Below are 16,790 nucleotides of genomic sequence, written 5' to 3'. Positions count from 1 at the left end.
GTGGCAGTCATTAAAACACCATGGTCGTTAAGTGAATCATGACTGCGATGGACATTTCTGATGAAAATCAGCATTTATTTACTTCTAGTTTTTAGCAAAAAAAATTGCATTCAATTAATGGTTGTTAAGCAAATGCATTGTTTGCTATGAGATGTTTTTGCTGAAAATGAGAAGTAAATGCTGGTTTTTGGCAGAAAAGTAAACCGCAGTCGTGTCACTGTGTAACACTCTAAATAGCTACAGGTGTGGGCTTGTTGCTGAGTGCCTGAAATGCAGTCATGACTGGGGTGGGGTGGGAGTGTCAGCGGCTGTTAGAACTTTGGAACCAGGTCATAAAAAACGGTCATTAGTTGAGGACTGCCATTGTGACAGTGAAGAATGAGTTCTGTTCCTTAAATTCGGTCTTTAATCCTAATTTGTATTTTAGTCAACGGCTTAATTTAATGTACCTGTACTGTGTATCAGGGATGAATAACAACGAAGTTGTTTATAAAGTTTTTTGTAAAGTTTGAACTTACAACATTTATAAGTTACAAGTTTTTTTAATAGGTTTTATACCTTAAAACTGAGTTGCGTGGGAGACACATTTCCAGCAAGGACACCTTTATTAAATTCACAGTCTTCAGAGAAAGATTTAAGGGATTTTAGAAGTTTGAATAAAATGACACGGACATAAAATTGCAATTGTGATCTCTGTGTTAATGTCTTATTTTTAAAACAACAAAGAATTCTGATGAAGAGTTTGAGGGGAAGAGAAGAGAACAAACAGATATAAAATAAATGTATTCCAAATATTAACAACTTGGACAAATTCAAGGATTTCTGTACCAACAGACAGGGCAGCCTGAGAAAGGAGGCAATATCTGTGGCTAGCGTAATTTCTTGTATCCCAATTCTATGTAGATTTTGCCAATATTTGGTTGTATTTCAAGCCTCAAATAATGAATAATTATAGTACTGTTGTGCTGTTAGATTTTTTTTATTATATAGAGTAAAGGGATCAAATGAGGGGAGATACCCCAGCCATGAATACTTAGGAGATAAATCAGGACAGAAAGACAATACAATATGTAATTTATACTGTTTAATGGATTTCTCAATCCAGATTGATGAAAAATGGAATGAAGGTAGACTACCAGGTTACATAAATCAAGTTCAATTGCAAACATCCTGCTCCTTCGTTCTTCAAAACTCACAAGACTTTCCTTGACCGAACAGGAAGGAAACTGCTTTGCTACCAGGAAGAATATGATACCTGCTTTTTCCAGTGGTATCTTGAGAACTAATCCATTCCAAGTGCTTATGAGAGTCTCTTCCTATAAAGCAGGTAGCAGGAAATATTGGTTTTGATTTTACTGCACATAAATTAAATGCTAGAAATAGAACATTCAGCAAACTCCGCTCCAACTCTTCATAGCTAGAAAATCAAATCACATCTCGGAAACGTCCTTTGCGAGCTGATTTTATGCCTGCACCGACAATTTTTTTAATTGCTCCAAAATAGCAAATCTCGGGCTCAGCATAGCTACTGCCTTTACAAGATAATAAGGCCAAACATTATCTGTTTTCAAAACTACCCGGAAAAAAACCAAAATCTATTGCCATGATGCTATACGGTAGGTAATTTATTAACTGTTACCTGAAATGTTCTTTCTGAGAAGAGAAATTATAATTGTCTCAACAGATGGTCTTTAGGCATGTAAGGTAATGCTGAGATAATGTACTCCCTGCTTGAAGCATCTATGGACCATCAAATTCCCCCATGTTTGACTAGATCATGTAGTCTAAAATGCAACTACAGTAGCATATTATAGGTTATTATTTAGGAACAGTGTGTAGGGAGATACCCAGTATGTTAACTCTTATTCATACAGTAATGTTATTTTTGCATTCTGTTTTCTCTAATATTCTCAGGTACTTTTACTTTTCCTCAGAGAAAGTGCAAAACAAAAGAAAATCCTTTTGGAGCACTTTATCTCTTAATATTTTTTCAAACATTTCCTTTTTTTCTCTTATTTTCAGAGCATGAAAAATGAAAAATTAAGCTTTAGTTACTCCTAGTTTTGTATTTTGTTCAGACTTGATTGTTATTCCCACAACCTCTTCATCTCTAGGTTGTTCACAAAATTGATTAGCAGAAAACCCTGTGGACTCATCTCAATATTATGCTATGGCACTTCTCCCAATCTATTTTTAAACAAATTGTAAGAAAATGAGACTAACTAATGAGTAGTTTGTGACAAGCCCATTGTGGCTTTTGTTGATTGTTGCATCTCTATTCAAGGGCATCTGTTTTTATATGTAAAATCTGCTTCGGGATTTGTCCAATAAAGATATCAAGTTGACAGTCTGAAATTCCTAGCTTTCACATCACAGAAAGTTTGGCCTATATCTCCATGGAAAATGCTTCAACTGAATCATATTTCAGAGTTTTACATTATAAAAAGTTGTTCATTTCAGTTCTTGCCACATTTCTGTTGGCTTTAAATCTAAACCTTGACCACTTCAAAAATTGAAATTGTTTTTCTTCATCCATTCTATAGACTTGCTTGTATAAGGAAGCAAGTATTGGAATTGGAATTACAGTGTTGCTTCAGCTGACAGACAGATGGCCACATACTCTCTTGGTGAAGTCTCTGATACAAAGAAGAATTCATGCCTTGTTAAGCAAGGATAAGTTTTTCAGGTTCACAGTACAATTAGTCCTTGAACAGTTCATGTAGTGCCTGAAGTTACAACTGGCACTGAAAAAAAAGTGACTTATGACCACCTGTAACTGGCAGCATCCCCATGGTCTCATGATTTACATTTGGATGCTTGACAACTGGTTCATATTTATGGCAGTTGCAGTGTCCTGGGGTCATGTGATCACCTTTTGAAACCTCAGAAGACAATGAGGAAGCTAGATTCATTTCACTGTTACTAAACAACTTCAATGGTTCACTTAACAAATGTGGCAAGAAAAGTTGTAAAATGGGGCAAAATTCACTTAACAAATTTCTCTCTCAACAACATAAATTTTGGGGTCAGTTGTGGTATGTTGAGGACTACCTGTATTATCATTTTCAGTGCTTGATGATTGGTAGTAAATTCTTGATGCTTATACAACACCCATTTAGCCTCCAAACTTCCACATTTGATTCATTCCTCCAGAAGTCTGGAAGGTTATCTACATGGTTTTTGTGAAACCTTAAGACAAACATCAATGTTCTTAATAAAGAATTGCTTCCAACTCTCTACTGTCCTATGAATTCTATTTTTACCCATCTTCTCTGATGTCGGAATGATAAATATTGATTTTAGTCAGGATGAAAGATGCCTTTGGTAAACACAGAACCTTGGATGTGATTTTCATTATATGTGTGATTTTAGGAGTGATTTTGACAGGATAGCCACTTTTTATTTCTATTCTCCATTTTAAGACAGTATCTCTGATATGTGGATTGGTGGAACCCCTTTTTACAACCTTTTCCAGACTGATAGGCATCAAGAGGTTTCCCCAAACTGCTTCTGATCAGGATATGACCTGACTTTAGGATTTGTGTGGTGAGAGCTTTGCTCAAACTTCCTTTAGCAAGCCCTACATGAAGTTCTGATAATATTCACTGGTAAGGGAGGACTAGAATCGGAGAACACATAATCTTCCTTTTAGGGAGTTTAAGATTTCAATTTTGGGACACTAACAAGCAAAGAACTTCCCACAACAGGACAGTCTATATTTTTCCCCTTTCGACGCTTGCATAGTTTAGTTTTAGGATCTCACTTGTTCTGTTGTTTTTTTAAGAAAAAAGAAAAATAGCAAACCCAGGGACACGCGATTTCTGCAATTTGTCCTGAATGAATAAGGTCCCTTGCGGAGCGGACAAGCTTGCAATTGGAGAGAAGCTGCGTTGCCGATTGGAGCGGCCCCCGGCGGGGCGGGCAGCAGGCGGGGCGCCACTCGAGCGTCTTCCTGCCGTCCCTTTTCCTTTCTGCTCTGCTCTGCTTCCGGGCCAGCCATGGCCTCTTTCTTGGACCTAGACAGCATGGACGACGGGGAAGCTACGCCGCCGATTTGCACCAGCCGCTTCGTTTTCGGTGGGTAAAGATGCGCGGGGACTTCGCAGGCGGTCATATTTGAGAACCGAGGGGACGGGGGGGAAGGCCAACGAGAGAGACGATGGTTCTTTGCTCCTGGAGTAGCGATCGTTTGGGAGGATTTGATCGCTCTGGGAATCGCTTGAATAAGGCTTTGAATGATCGTATTAGCACGATACATTGGACCACCTAATTAAGTCGCCGCATTTCGGGTTTTTATTCTGGAGAGCTGGGCACATGGAGGCACCACGTGCTTCCCTGTCCCGATTCCGTTCGTGCTCCCCAGCTCGGCTCTTGCAAGCGGCTTGGCTTCTTCGTTGGAAAAAGGCTGGGAAGGCATAGAAGCCACGCGTTGTTTGCTCTTCGTTGCGAGGAAGGATTTATCTGCCGAGTAAACGCGGTCAAAATGCTTCATGAATTTCATCGAACAGGTTAATGCGGGTTACACAGGGCAGGGCGCAGATCTCGCTCAATTCATGTGGGAGAAATTGCATCATAGCAAGGCTTTCTACCCGGTTTCATTTGTTTCTATAAAGGTTGATGGAGGGGTTTTGAAATGCAACATGTCACTGAAAATTATCTCTAAAATTTTTCGTGAGATATACTTTTGTTGGGCAGCAGCTTTGAAGTAATAAACAACTAAGAAATGTGTTCTTTTATATAACACCAAAACATTGGTAAAAAATCTCTAGATTTTACTGCTAAAGTCTGAAAATTTAAAAAAAACACCTTGCTAATTTCTTTGGCTTTAGAATTAAATATTGTACTCCCATCTTTTCAAGCTAGGGAAAACATAGGGGAGATCAATACAAAGCACATTGAAAAAGCATCACAGAAGAAGACAGTGGCAACTGCTTTTGTATTGTTGCCTAAACATGAGGTGGGTATTTCCATGAGGTAGCAGAAATCAAGCTCAGAGACCAAAAGCTTTTGGTTTCAGCTTTTGATCGTGCTGGATTTATTTTTGGCTTCTGCAGAAGTGAGAGCATGTTAAAATGTATAGCATTTCTGCAGTTGGAGAAACTTACCTCTTCCATTTAAGAAAATCTGCTTTTTTTAAAAAAAAAAAAATTGCCTTATAATATTCACTTAGGATTTTTTTTCTTCCTCAGGATGTGAGCTGAACAGCAGTGCGCGTTCCTATACTTTTAAAGTCTCGGAAGAAGATGATTCGGATCACTTCCTAGCTCTGAATATGGTAAGAGTAGCTGCAGGCTATTTCCTAGCTAGTGACCTACAGCATGACTAGCCATTGCTGGGGAAGTATAATGTCCTCATGATTGTTACATGGCTTCAGTAGTATTTAAAAACCCATTGAGTTGCCAGAAACCATGATGAAATCATGCAAGCAAATGAAAAAGTGCTGGAGAGAAGATGACGGATCACTTAGTTCTTCTGACACGCCTTGATTTTTATTCTAGTAAAGGCACTAGAAATCTCCCTACCTAGACAACTAATGGGGAAATATAGAAAGTTGAAAGGAAAGGGGGATGGCTGTCTGGGTCTCGGTCATATCTGACGATAGAAGATTTTTATTTTTGATACCTGTTAGTAAGGTAGAATTCTGTGCAGATTACAATGAATGAAGCTGCACGGCTTCTGTGGCCAATATGGGAAGTAAAGTGTTTACTTCACATAGTTGATAAAATACTTTGCTGACAAAGCTGCTTTAATATCTACCTGCTTGGACAAGATGGCTCTGAGCCTTTTTTTTTTTTGTTTTATTATTATGCCACAGAACACACTGTGTGTATGTGCACACACAGATACACAAAAATCAAATACTTTGTACTGAAGGCTACATTTTCTGATTGTTTAAAATCATAAAAGCAAGAATTGTGCTCTTAGAGCAGAATCTCCTAGGTCAGGGCTGTCAAACTCGTGGCCTATGGGCTGGATACATCACACACTGGCTACGCCCCCCCCAGGTTAGCGGGGGGTTGTGATACGTCACATGACAATGTGTCACGAGTTTGACACCCCTGTCCTAGGTATATTGTGATTCTGCATACTTCTTTTAATCAGTAAATTCAGGACTAAAGGGAACATTACTGCAAGAAGATCATATAAAATATAAATATATAATTATATATAAAATATCAATAAAATAATTTTTGACTGTATTGTTTCATCTTCTTATACCTCTGTCTATTCCAGAGGCATCCCAAACTCTCCTGACAAGATATTTGGGATAGATACATGAAGGCTACAGGATTGATTTAATAGGATGGATTACACAGCCTGCAAATTGGCTAAATTTACTGTTTTTGATTCTGTTCGTGTTTGTTACTGGATGATTTTGTTCTGATCCTGTTTCCAAGTGCTTATTGGAAGAGGTTCATCATTAGAGCTTAAGATGGCATTTCATTCTTAGCTAAACATTCCTCAGTGCTCCTTCAGTTTTGTTTCTCTTCCTCTTTTCAAGGCTTGTCTGTCCGAAGGTGCCAAAGATGAATGCAACATTGTGGAAGTGGTTGGTCGTGACTATCAGAACAAGGAGGTTGCTGTGCCTGTGGCCAACCTGAAGTTGTCGTGCCAGCCCTGGGTAAAATGATATTTTGGGAATACGGGTGTCTTGGAGAAAATCAATGTGTAATGGTTCCAGAATGTTGATTTGAAACACTTGAAAGACTTTCAAACACAATTGGCCATACTTGGGATGGCCCCTCTGATATGCCGTGGTGGCGCAGTAGTTTGCATGCAGTATTGCAGGCTACTTCTGCTGATTGTTGGCTGCCAGGAGTTCGACTCCCACCGGTTCAAGGTTGACTCAGCCTTCCATCCTTCCAGGGTTGGTAAAATGAGGATCCAGATCATTGGGGACAATATGTTGACTCTGTAAACCACATAGCGAGGGCTTTAAAGCACTGTGATGTGGTATATAAGTCTAAGTACTATTGCTATGCTCCAAAGATTGAGATGTATCATCAGATTTTCCAGAGCCTGCCTTCTGTAGTTTCTCCAGAGTGTGCCAAAGAATGTTCATCCTGAGTGAAATATTTGGTGTTTGAAAATTTGGTATTTAGTATCAGAAAATCTTTCGTGACCCATGACTTTCTAGATCATATCTGTTTAATCAGCTTAAATAGGTGGCTTGAATCATTAGAATAACTGGATATATTGCACTGGTTTAAAAGGTGTTATTGAGAGCTCTGAATCTCCACAGACGTGTTAACAAGAGTTAAATTTGCAAATTAGGAACACAGTATTTCTCTTTCATTATATGAAAATGTCATGGCCCTCACCCTCCCACCCCCAAAAAAAAAACCAATAACCACAGATGCAACAAAGCATCTGAATAAACTTCAAAACCTATTGAACTAAATGAGACTTGAGCTATTCATTTTGTTTCACAATTGCTCTATCTTCTTATTTTTCCACAGTTGTGTTTAGATAATTTTGAGTTCCAGCCCCCGGTGACCTTCCGTCTGCGCTCAGGATCTGGCCCTGTTCATCTTTCAGGACAACATCAAATCAGTAAGAACCTGGGAATGGGATGGAATAAACTATTGGGTACAATGAGCATGCTATAGTAGTTAAAGGACACAGAAAAGTAATAGTTCTTTCTGGAGTAGAGACCAGAATTCCAGATTAAGTATCTTGGCTACCTCAACTAGCATGGTCAATATTGCGGATTCTGGACCTTTTCCTGGTGTGGAGTATAAGCTGGTTCTCCTATGAGCTGTTCAGAGCATCCAGTAGTGGGAGGTGCTTCAGTCTCTGCATCCATAGGCTGAGCTTTAATTGAGGAACGCTCCTCCTCCACGTGACTCCTCCATGCGTTCCCCGGTTTTTGCTCAGCCTCGTGCGAGACAGGCTGTGAATTTGTTTTCTCCATTGACCAAAACAGGAATTCAATTTGTCGTGTACAGGTTTGATTGTCATCCAGTTTCTTCTCTTTAGCCTTCTAGTTTACTAGCTTGCCAGACAGTTTTGTTTGGGGAAGCACTATTTGCGCCCCAAGAAGGGCGGCGGGAGGCTTTTGGCGCTGCTCTGCACCACCTCCCCACAGCCAAAAACTCTTACCTCTGCCTCTTTGGTTGCCGCTGTGCCTTTCGTTCCGTTTCCCTGCTAGCGGCTTGATTTTCGTCGTTTTAAACCGCAGCCGAGTCATATGACCTTTCCCCCCCCTCTCCGAACGCCGTTCCTTCAGTGGGGAAGCTAATCAGAGTTAAATTCCCCCTTTCTACGCTGTTTCTTTAATTTGCGAACTCTGGCTTTGTGGCAAGGTGGGAAGCGGCTGCTGAGAAGCGCGCAAAGACACTTTTGCTGGCGGATGCCTTTTTGAGTGCCACCTTGTGGCTGCGCGCCTTTTACCTTCCATCCCTAAGCTGTGTGAGGTATTTAGACTTGAAACAGCAGGATCCTTCCTGGATTCTTAGAGTCTTTTACCCTCGTTTTGGCTGTATTGCACTCGAGGTTATGTACTTCATTGAAAGATTGTTGGCTTAACCCTCACAGCTCAATCCTCAGCGGCGCAGCAGCAAAGCACCTAGGCCTGTATCCGCCTGTGCAAGAAAGCTGCTGAAGGCCCTTGTACTCTTCTACCTGGGCCTTAGGCGTTCGAATTTGGCTAATTGGTCCATAGATTGATCTTGCTTGTTTTTTTCAATATTCCTCTTCTCAGTAATATTGAGATTTATATATATATTTCTGCTCATAGGAGCAACAATAAACACTAGGGTAGCAACAATATTATAATAATTATTACAAGTATAATAATCATTGATAATAATTCATTATTTGACAGTATAATATTTTAATCCAATAAAATATTATTACTGAGATACGACATACACACACACACACACAACAACAAAATAGGGGGGGGGTATATACCACCCCCCCACCCCACCCAAGGGAAAAAGGAAGAAGGGGGTAAAATTGGAGAGAAGGGGGGGGGGGGGGGGGGGGGGAGGGGGGGGGGGGGGGGGGGGAAGGGAGGGGATGGGGGTGGTTTTGGTTGGAAGTGTGTTGGGGGGGGGGAAATTATTTAAATAAAATATTATTTTTATATTTATATATATATATTTTTATTTATATTTTTTTTTTTTATTTTTTTTTATATATATATATATAAACAACACAAACAAACACACAAAAAAAAGGGGGGAGTACTTATAAGGGCAATCGTTCTTGACTCAGATCGGACCCTGGGCGTGCCAACCGCCTTATCTTACTTTATATCCAAATTGCTGCAATACAAATTTAATCAAAATGGCAGATGGTAACACCTCTCAAGCCCCTTCCTTGAAGGCAAAAGCCAAAACTCACCACAAACGCAAGCAGGCTAAAGAGACTTCTAAAGCCTCAGAAAGGGATGCTTTAAGGCGCCATAAGGCCTTACAAAAGGAGATAGACAGGCGCTCTAGGGAAGCGCACACTGTGCCTCAGGGCTTCCCATCTTCTAGTCCATCTACTTCTTCACACCCTCCTCCTCCCCTAGATCTCTCCCTCTCATCCAGGCGCAGCTTGCCCCCACAAGGACAACAGGTCCAAGTTCCTGGGACATCGGTCAGAAGGGCTCCAGAAGCCACTTTCACTCCGACAGCCGCTGGTCTCCGTCAAAGGCATAGTCTCCTTGAGGAGGTCCCAGAAAGGATTAGAGCCTGGATGGAGGTGGCTATTCGCCAGGGGATCGCGGCCGGGATTCAACAAGCAGCCATGTCCGGACATTGCCCTGTGGTAATGTCACAATCACTGAGGTCCTTGCCCAGGTCGGACCAGCACCAGACCCAGGTATATTTACAGGGGGAGACCCCCTTCCAAGGGCGGGAGGAGGAGGAAGTGGATCAGATCATGCAAGCAGACGAGTCCGAATTGGGGTCGATGCAGGATAGGGAGCCCCTATCAGAGGCAGACCCCTTAGAGGGGGAAATGTCTGAGGATGAAGGGCTTATTCCGGACCAGCCTGTTTTACGGGCTTATTCCGGCCACAGCTCTTCAAATCCCTATTGTTTAAGGCGAAGAACATTGCACGCCTAAGCAAGCAATCACCATCTGACACACCTATCCCCTCAGAGGAGGGGCCAGAGGACCTGATCTTTAACCAACCGGTTGTTGAGGCAGAGGTCATCCCAGTCCCACCCATGTTTTCCGACCTCGTGCAGAAGCAGTGGGCCTCTGCAGCGGTGTACTCATCCCCAACTGGCTACGATAGGAAATATTTCAACCTGGACCCCGATTTTTCTAAATTACTCAGTACCCCCGAGGTAGACGAACCTATAGTGGGTTTAGCGTCCTCCTCTATTCCCAATGACGCACTGGAGGTTTTAAAGCCAGAGGAAAAACGGGCTGAGCTAGCCCTGCGCAGAGCGCATCAATCTGACGCATGGGCTATCAGATTAGCTACGGCTGCCTCCTTCACGCGGTCATCTCTTAAATGGCTTCTCCTTTTGAAGCAACACGTCCCTACTTCCAACATTAGGGCGCACCAAGACATCGCCAAACTCACTGCTGCTGCTGAATTCTCTGCTGATGCCACATACCACGCAGTCAAGTTTTCAGCGAGGGTCATCACATCTCATGTCACAGCGTGTCGCTTGCTATGGCTAAGGCACTGGCAAGCAGACTTTAAACATAAATCCAAGCTGGCTTCCTCCCCCATAGTGGGAGACAAACTGTTTGGCCCTTCCCTAGATCCATTGCTAATTGAAACCCGTAGCAAGAAGAAATTCCTCCCCACCCTTGCTCGAAGATCAGATCCCAGAAATCCCCAGTCCTTTCGGAGGGGATCCTTTCGATCTTTTTATCAGGGACCCTTCTCTCCCAGATACCAGAGACCCCCATCATTCAGATCAGGACAACAACATGATAGGTCCGACTCAGTGGACAGGAGTAGAAGGGGCAGTCAACACAAAAGGGGTTTTCGGGGAGCAGGAAACAGGCCCTTCCGACGACCAAGATAACTCAAGGGACCCATTTCCCGTTGGCGGACGCCTTAAATTATTCGCGGACCAATGGGACTCCTCTACCTCTGATTCTTGGGTCAGAGACACGGTTAGATTTGGCCTTGCCCTGGAGTTTCAATCCACTCCCCCAGACTTCTTCATGTCACGCCCTCCTTCCAGAGATCCGATTAAGCGTAATCTCATGGATTCCGCTATCCAACATCTTCTAGACATAAGAGCCATCCAACCAGTAGCTACCAAGCAACGAGGGCAAGGTTTTTATTCACATCTTTTCGTTGTTCCAAAACATTCGGAGGGGTGGAGAGCGATCTTAGATTTGAAAGGTCTCAACCGTTTCCTGGTATATCGAAAATTTAAAATGCATACCCTCCAATCAATATTACTGGGCATCAGACAGGGGGACGTGCTCACGTCCATAGACTTGACGGAGGCGTACCTGCATATCGCTATTCGGCCTTCCCATTATAAGTTTCTGAGATTCTGCTACAATAATCACCATTTTGAATATGTGGCCCTTCCATTTGGATTAGCCTCTGCCCCCAGGACCTTCACCAAGGTCCTTGCAGCGCTAGCTGCCCATCTCAGGAACATCCCCGTTCTCCTCCAGTGTTATCTGGATGACATCTTGATTTTATCTCCTTCCGCCCATCAAGCAGTTATAGACACTCAGACCACATTAAAATCCCTACAAGAGCATGGATTCCTAATAAATTGGAAGAAGAGTCAGTTAACACCATCGACTCGAATCATTCATTTAGGGGCCGTTATAGATACAGTGGAAGGCAAGGTTTATCTGTCACCAGATAGACTAAATAGCATTCAAAAATCAGTTAAGGAGATCAGATGGCTTAAGAGGGTGTCCTTATTGGATATATCAAAATTGTTGGGCAAAATGATATCATGTATTTCTATTATCCCTTGGGCCTGCCTTCACTAGATCCCTCCAGTGGTTCCTGCTACTGTACCAGAGATCCGGCCGAAGCAACTCCAAACACAAAGTCAGGGTACCACCCAAGGTCCTCATGTCTCTCCTCTGGTGGTCCAAACCGGTCATCAACAGAGGCTGTCTCTTCAAGGAGCCACAAAGGCTCACCATCACCACGGATGCCAGTCTGTTTGGATGGGGAACTCACGTCCAGTCGCTCACAACCCAAGGCAGATGGTCCGCAATAGAACAGTCGTGCAGCATAAACTGGCTGGAACTTCACGCAGTACACCTGGCCCTTCGTAACTTCCTCCCCCAGGTACGCAGTCAGCACATACTAATTCTGACAGACAATGTGACAGCCAAAGCTCACATAAACAAACAAGGGGGCACACAATCGAAACAGCTAATGAGGGAAGCGGAGCGCCTGTGTCGCTGGGCGGAGAACAACCTACTTTCCATCAAAGCAGAACACATTTGGGGCCTGTCAAATACACAGGCAGACTGGCTAAGCAGGGCCACCATAGATCAGTCAGAGTGGCGCCTCCACCCATCCCTGTTTCTAGAAACTGCAGGGACATTTGGTCAACCGATGGTGGACCTATTTGCTTCCCCTCTCAACACTCAGCTCCCGAGATTCTTTTCCAGGTACTCATCGCAAGGGGCAGAGAATTACAACTCGCTCCGCTGCCGATGGCCCCCGGCGCTCCTGTATGCATTCCCCCCACTGGCACTGGTTTCCAGGGTCATCCAGAAGTTACTAGACGAGAGAGCGGAACTACTTCTAGTGGCGCCTTATTGGCTCAGACGGCCATGGTTTGCAGACCTTCGCAGCCTCTCGGTAGCCCCACCCTGGAGAATCCCGCCAGACAGAATCTCATTAACTCGGGCCTCTTCAACATCCGGACCCTCAATGGTTACAATTGACCGTCTGGAGGTTGAGCGGAGTGGCTTGAAGAGCGAAAAGCTTTCCAGCAGAGTTATCAACACTATCCTAGCCGCCAGACGCCCCTCAACAATTCGCATTTATAACGCCATATGGTCCATCTTCTGCAAATGGTGTAGTAAGTTTCAAGTTGATCCTGTCTCCCCATCTGTCGCTCAGATTCTAGAGTTCCTACAGGAGGAACTTGATAAGGGGCTGTCACCTAATACGCTAAAAAGGCAGGTAGCGGCCTTGACATCAGTTATCACTTGCGAGGGTTTCAGTTCTCTCTCACACCACCCACGCATAAGGTCCTTCCTTAGAGGAGCCACCAATTTACGTCCTCCAGCAGTGCACCGTTACCCCACCTGGGACCTTAACAAGGTCCTTGTCGCTCTCACTAAGGGGCCTTTCGAACCTTTGAGGAAGTCAAGTCTCCAATTCCTGACATACAAAGTAGTTTTCCTTGTAGCGATCACCTCCGCTCGTCGTATGTCGGAAATTGCAGCCTTGTCTGTCAGACAAGATCTCTGTGTGTTTCATGCCGATCGAGTGGTCCTTCGTCCTGATCCCACATTCATGCCCAAGGTCAATTCGGCTTTCCATAGAGCACAAGAGCTCATTCTTCCAAATTTTTGCCCCAGACCATCACAGGCGATGGAAAGACAATGGCGTAGGCTTGATGTAAGGTGCGCACTGCGAATTTATATCAAGCGTACAGAGACCTTCAGGAAATCGGAGGCCTTATTTGTGTCCTTTCAGCCCAATACCCAGGGTCTCAAGGTATCACCATCTACGATAGGCCGTTGGATACGGGCTGCAATAGCTAAACCATATCAGTCTCAATCTCTGCAGGTGCCTAGGGGCATAACAGCTCATTCAACACAGGCACCAATAACTGAAATCTGCCGGGCTGCGACTTGGGCTTCCCCATTGCCCTTCATTAGACATTAAATTGATGTGTTTGCCTCTGCGGAGGCCTCCTTCGGCAGACGGGTTCTGCAACGGGTCCACAGGGACCAGGAGGAAATTCCAGACCAGACAGAGCCCCTCCCGTAGGACAGGCCAAGCTTTGGTATGTCCCACTACTGGATACTCTGAACAGCTCATAGGAGAAGGGGCGTTGGTACTTACCTGATACGCCCGTTCTCTTTGAGCTGTGAAGAGCATCCAGCCCCACCCTTTTCCGTCTGGTGGGGTCCTGTTTCGGCCACTGAACTTTTTAGGTCGTGAGGATGAGAGCACCTATTTCTCTCGTCTTCGCAAAAACTGGGGAACGCATGGAGGAGTCACGTGGAGGAGGAGGAGCGTTCCTCAATTAAAGCTCAGCCTATGGATGCAGAGACTGAAGCACCTCCCACTACTGGATGCTCTTCACAGCTCAAAGAGAACGGGCGTATCAGGTAAGTACCAACGCCCCTTTTGTCATTTACATGGAAAAGAGACCTGCTATCTAACAAAATTCACATTTTGCCCAACCTTCTGGTTTGGAGCAATGCAAACCACTGAGGATATTGTGTGAATTGCTAAATATGAGGTGCTCTACCAACTTAAACGTCATTGTTTTTAGAATGGAAATTAATGGGTAATATGAAGGATAGAGGCTTGAGGAATTCTCTGGGTGATATAAACAAGCCGAATTGTTTCTCAGTTCACAGAAAGGATCTCTCAGATGATGACTTCAGTGACGATGAAGAGGAATCTATTGATCAGGAGGAAGAGCTTTCACCTATCAAGCCAGCCAAGAAGAAACAAAAATCATAGCTGAGCTTCTCTGTAGGTACCTGTTCAGTTCCCTGAGAATGCTCATCCTAAGTGGAATATTACTGAGTTCTTGTTTTCATTAATTAAGCTTGTTATATTATTGTAGGATACCTTGGGCAGTTCTCCATTCACACACCATTAGTACTGACCTCTTGACAAATTGGCCTTTTCATCTAAAGCAGGGGTCCCCAACCACCGGTCCGCGGACCAGTACCGGTCCGTGGAACAAGTCCTACCGGGCCGCTGGCTTGCTGGGCGCCGCCATCTTGTTTGATGAAAAGTGCTTCCGGTGAGCTTTTCCGGTAGAAAGCTCACCGAAGCACTTTTTCATCAAAAAGATGGCGGCGCCCAGCTAATGCCGGTACCGGGCCGCGCCATAAAAGGTTGGGGATAAAAAGGTTGGGGATCACTGAAAAGGCTCTGGACAGGAAATGTTCCACAGCTTTTTGCTCGTTAACCCCACCTCTGATTTTATATTCTAAATAGCATAGTGTAGTGTGGAACAGAGCTGGCGGACAAGGAAAGTAGCTACTGTATCTGCAATACTATGGTAGGGACCCTCCAGTATGCAGCTTTCCTTCTCATGGGAGTGTTACAGACATATGTGCTCATCTTAGAAAACTGGCAGTTGTGGCAGCAGCTTGATGAAGTTGGTCTTGTCTTCTCCCCAAAACATGTGAGGGGCGGTACAGCCATCTAGATGTGGTTAGCTGTGGGGCTAAAAAAATAGGTGCCCATATCCTGGATGTGATTGAGATTTTTGTTTGTGACAAGTGCTACAGGTTTTATTTTATTGAGGTGCATCTGGAACTGAATTAAATAGCTCACTGAATCTGGTGGCTGTTAGAAATAACAGATGTTTCTTATTCTGCGCAAAGAAAAATCTGTGGAGTTGTTGGAGAATTGCAAGCGTATAACTTCCACACCTGGAAAAAAGAAAATCAATATTGTGATGTTTTCTAATAAGAATTTCCTGATACTAAGAAAACTATCCAATTATAAGCCCTTTGCTCCTGATATTATTTATTTTTTTCCAGGTAAAAAGCAGGGCCTGTTTTCCAAATGCTTTATATCTGTTTTTAAGGTTACTTTTTTTTTAAAAAAGTGAACAATATCAACTTCTCAGGGAAAGTTATACTCCATTTCACTAACTTAGGGTGGCTCCTAATTTTGTTTTGCTGTGAACCACATTCTCTGCAATAGTTGATATATTCCATAACTATTGAGGATGCTTCCTAGATTCACTCTCTGAGAAAAAAATAAAGATATATTTTTTATTTATCTTGATACATTTTAACACATTGCTCGCTATTGGCCAGATGGAATTTATTACAATTTATAATTCAGAACAAGCTGGAGAGAGACAAATTTTTACTCTTGATAGATAGCTGAGAAGGCTGCCTGTATGTTTTGCCCTTGTTTCTGGTGTCCTTTTTTAAATAAACGCATTTGTTATACATGTTCTCTTTTGCTTTTTATTTTCTTGAACGATGCTGAGTGTTGAAAAATACAAAATGAAGGACTTACTTCAATTTTCTGTAATTCTTATTCATTCCCTTCCTAAAATATGTAACTGGTTTATTGAGAATTTCTAGCATTTTCTAAAAGAGGCTACAGTTATCGTCACAGTCCATTTTGGATGGTGCTAACACTAGTAGGATTGTTTCAGCCTTGCAAGGATGTATTTGCTACTCAACAATTACAAAAGTATAACTTTAATTTTAATCCAAATTATTTGCTGCTCTTATGCTATTTTATCAAGCTTCCTAATCCCAGGCTTATTCCGATTAAAATCTGTTAGCTTATTTACATAGTGCTTTAGTGCTTTGCTTTAGCTTTGTGTGCTAAGTCTTCTATGCTGCTTTTTTTCTTCTAGCTGTGTTTGAAGAATGCAAACAGTTTTCTGTTGAATCCAGCTCATACACAGCCTCTGCCACAGGGTGGCTTATTCACTCCGCTCTGCATTCACTCCGGCTCCCTTCTTTTTTACTTTTAGGCTGTGCTATCCCACAGTCTCTTTCCCAACCACTATTTATTTTTTACCCAACCAGTATTTTATCTCTCTACTGGGTGAGTCACTTAGTAGCACCCTTCAACCATATCTTTCCTCATTGCTTTCTTGGTTAAAATGCAGTTTGCATACCGAGCAAATAGATCAACAGATGATGCTGTTAATATGGCTCCGCAC

General features: G+C 43.0%; 1 protein-coding gene across 3 annotated transcripts; it reads left to right on the top strand.

Annotated features, from left to right (window-relative positions):
• Nucleotides 1-3,784: 3,784 nt before the first annotated feature.
• Nucleotides 3,785-14,781, top strand: NPM3 (nucleophosmin/nucleoplasmin 3). Of its 3 annotated transcripts, none has more exons than XM_087964668.1 (7): nt 3,914-4,077; nt 5,190-5,275; nt 6,503-6,622; nt 7,461-7,554; nt 9,524-9,816; nt 11,926-12,232; nt 13,831-13,964. In XM_087964668.1, exons 1-6 carry the CDS (start codon nt 3,999-4,001, stop codon nt 12,217-12,219), a joined length of 966 nt encoding a protein of 321 aa, XP_087820794.1. In that variant the 5' UTR covers nt 3,914-3,998; the 3' UTR covers nt 12,220-12,232; nt 13,831-13,964. The 3 variants fall into 3 exon arrangements, with proteins under 3 accessions (XP_087820795.1, XP_087820794.1, XP_087820793.1); XM_087964667.1 differs by lacking the exon at nt 13,831-13,964 and adding an exon at nt 14,490-14,780 and having other exon boundaries at nt 3,923-4,077; XM_087964669.1 differs by lacking the exons at nt 9,524-9,816; nt 11,926-12,232; nt 13,831-13,964 and adding an exon at nt 14,490-14,781 and having other exon boundaries at nt 3,785-4,077.
• Nucleotides 14,782-16,790: the final 2,009 nt, after the last annotated feature.

Source organism: Notechis scutatus, chromosome 4, assembly GCF_049901735.1.
Source record: "Notechis scutatus isolate UNSWTSFEM ecotype Mainland chromosome 4, rNotScu1.2, whole genome shotgun sequence".
NCBI classification, from domain to species: Eukaryota; Metazoa; Chordata; class Lepidosauria; order Squamata; family Elapidae; genus Notechis; species Notechis scutatus.
Note: the sequence above shows the minus strand (reverse complement) of the source record. Positions and strands in the feature narration are given on the sequence as shown.

Coding starts and splice junctions, on each gene's coding strand:
- NPM3 (XM_087964667.1), top strand. CDS start 3,999: ATGGCCTCTTTCTTGGACCTAGACAGCATGGACGACGGGGAAGCTACG. Junction 4,078..5,189: donor CACCAGCCGCTTCGTTTTCG/GTGGGTAAAGAT, acceptor TTTCTTCCTCAG/GATGTGAGCTGAACAGCAGT. Junction 6,623..7,460: donor AGTTGTCGTGCCAGCCCTGG/GTAAAATGATAT, acceptor ATTTTTCCACAG/TTGTGTTTAGATAATTTTGA.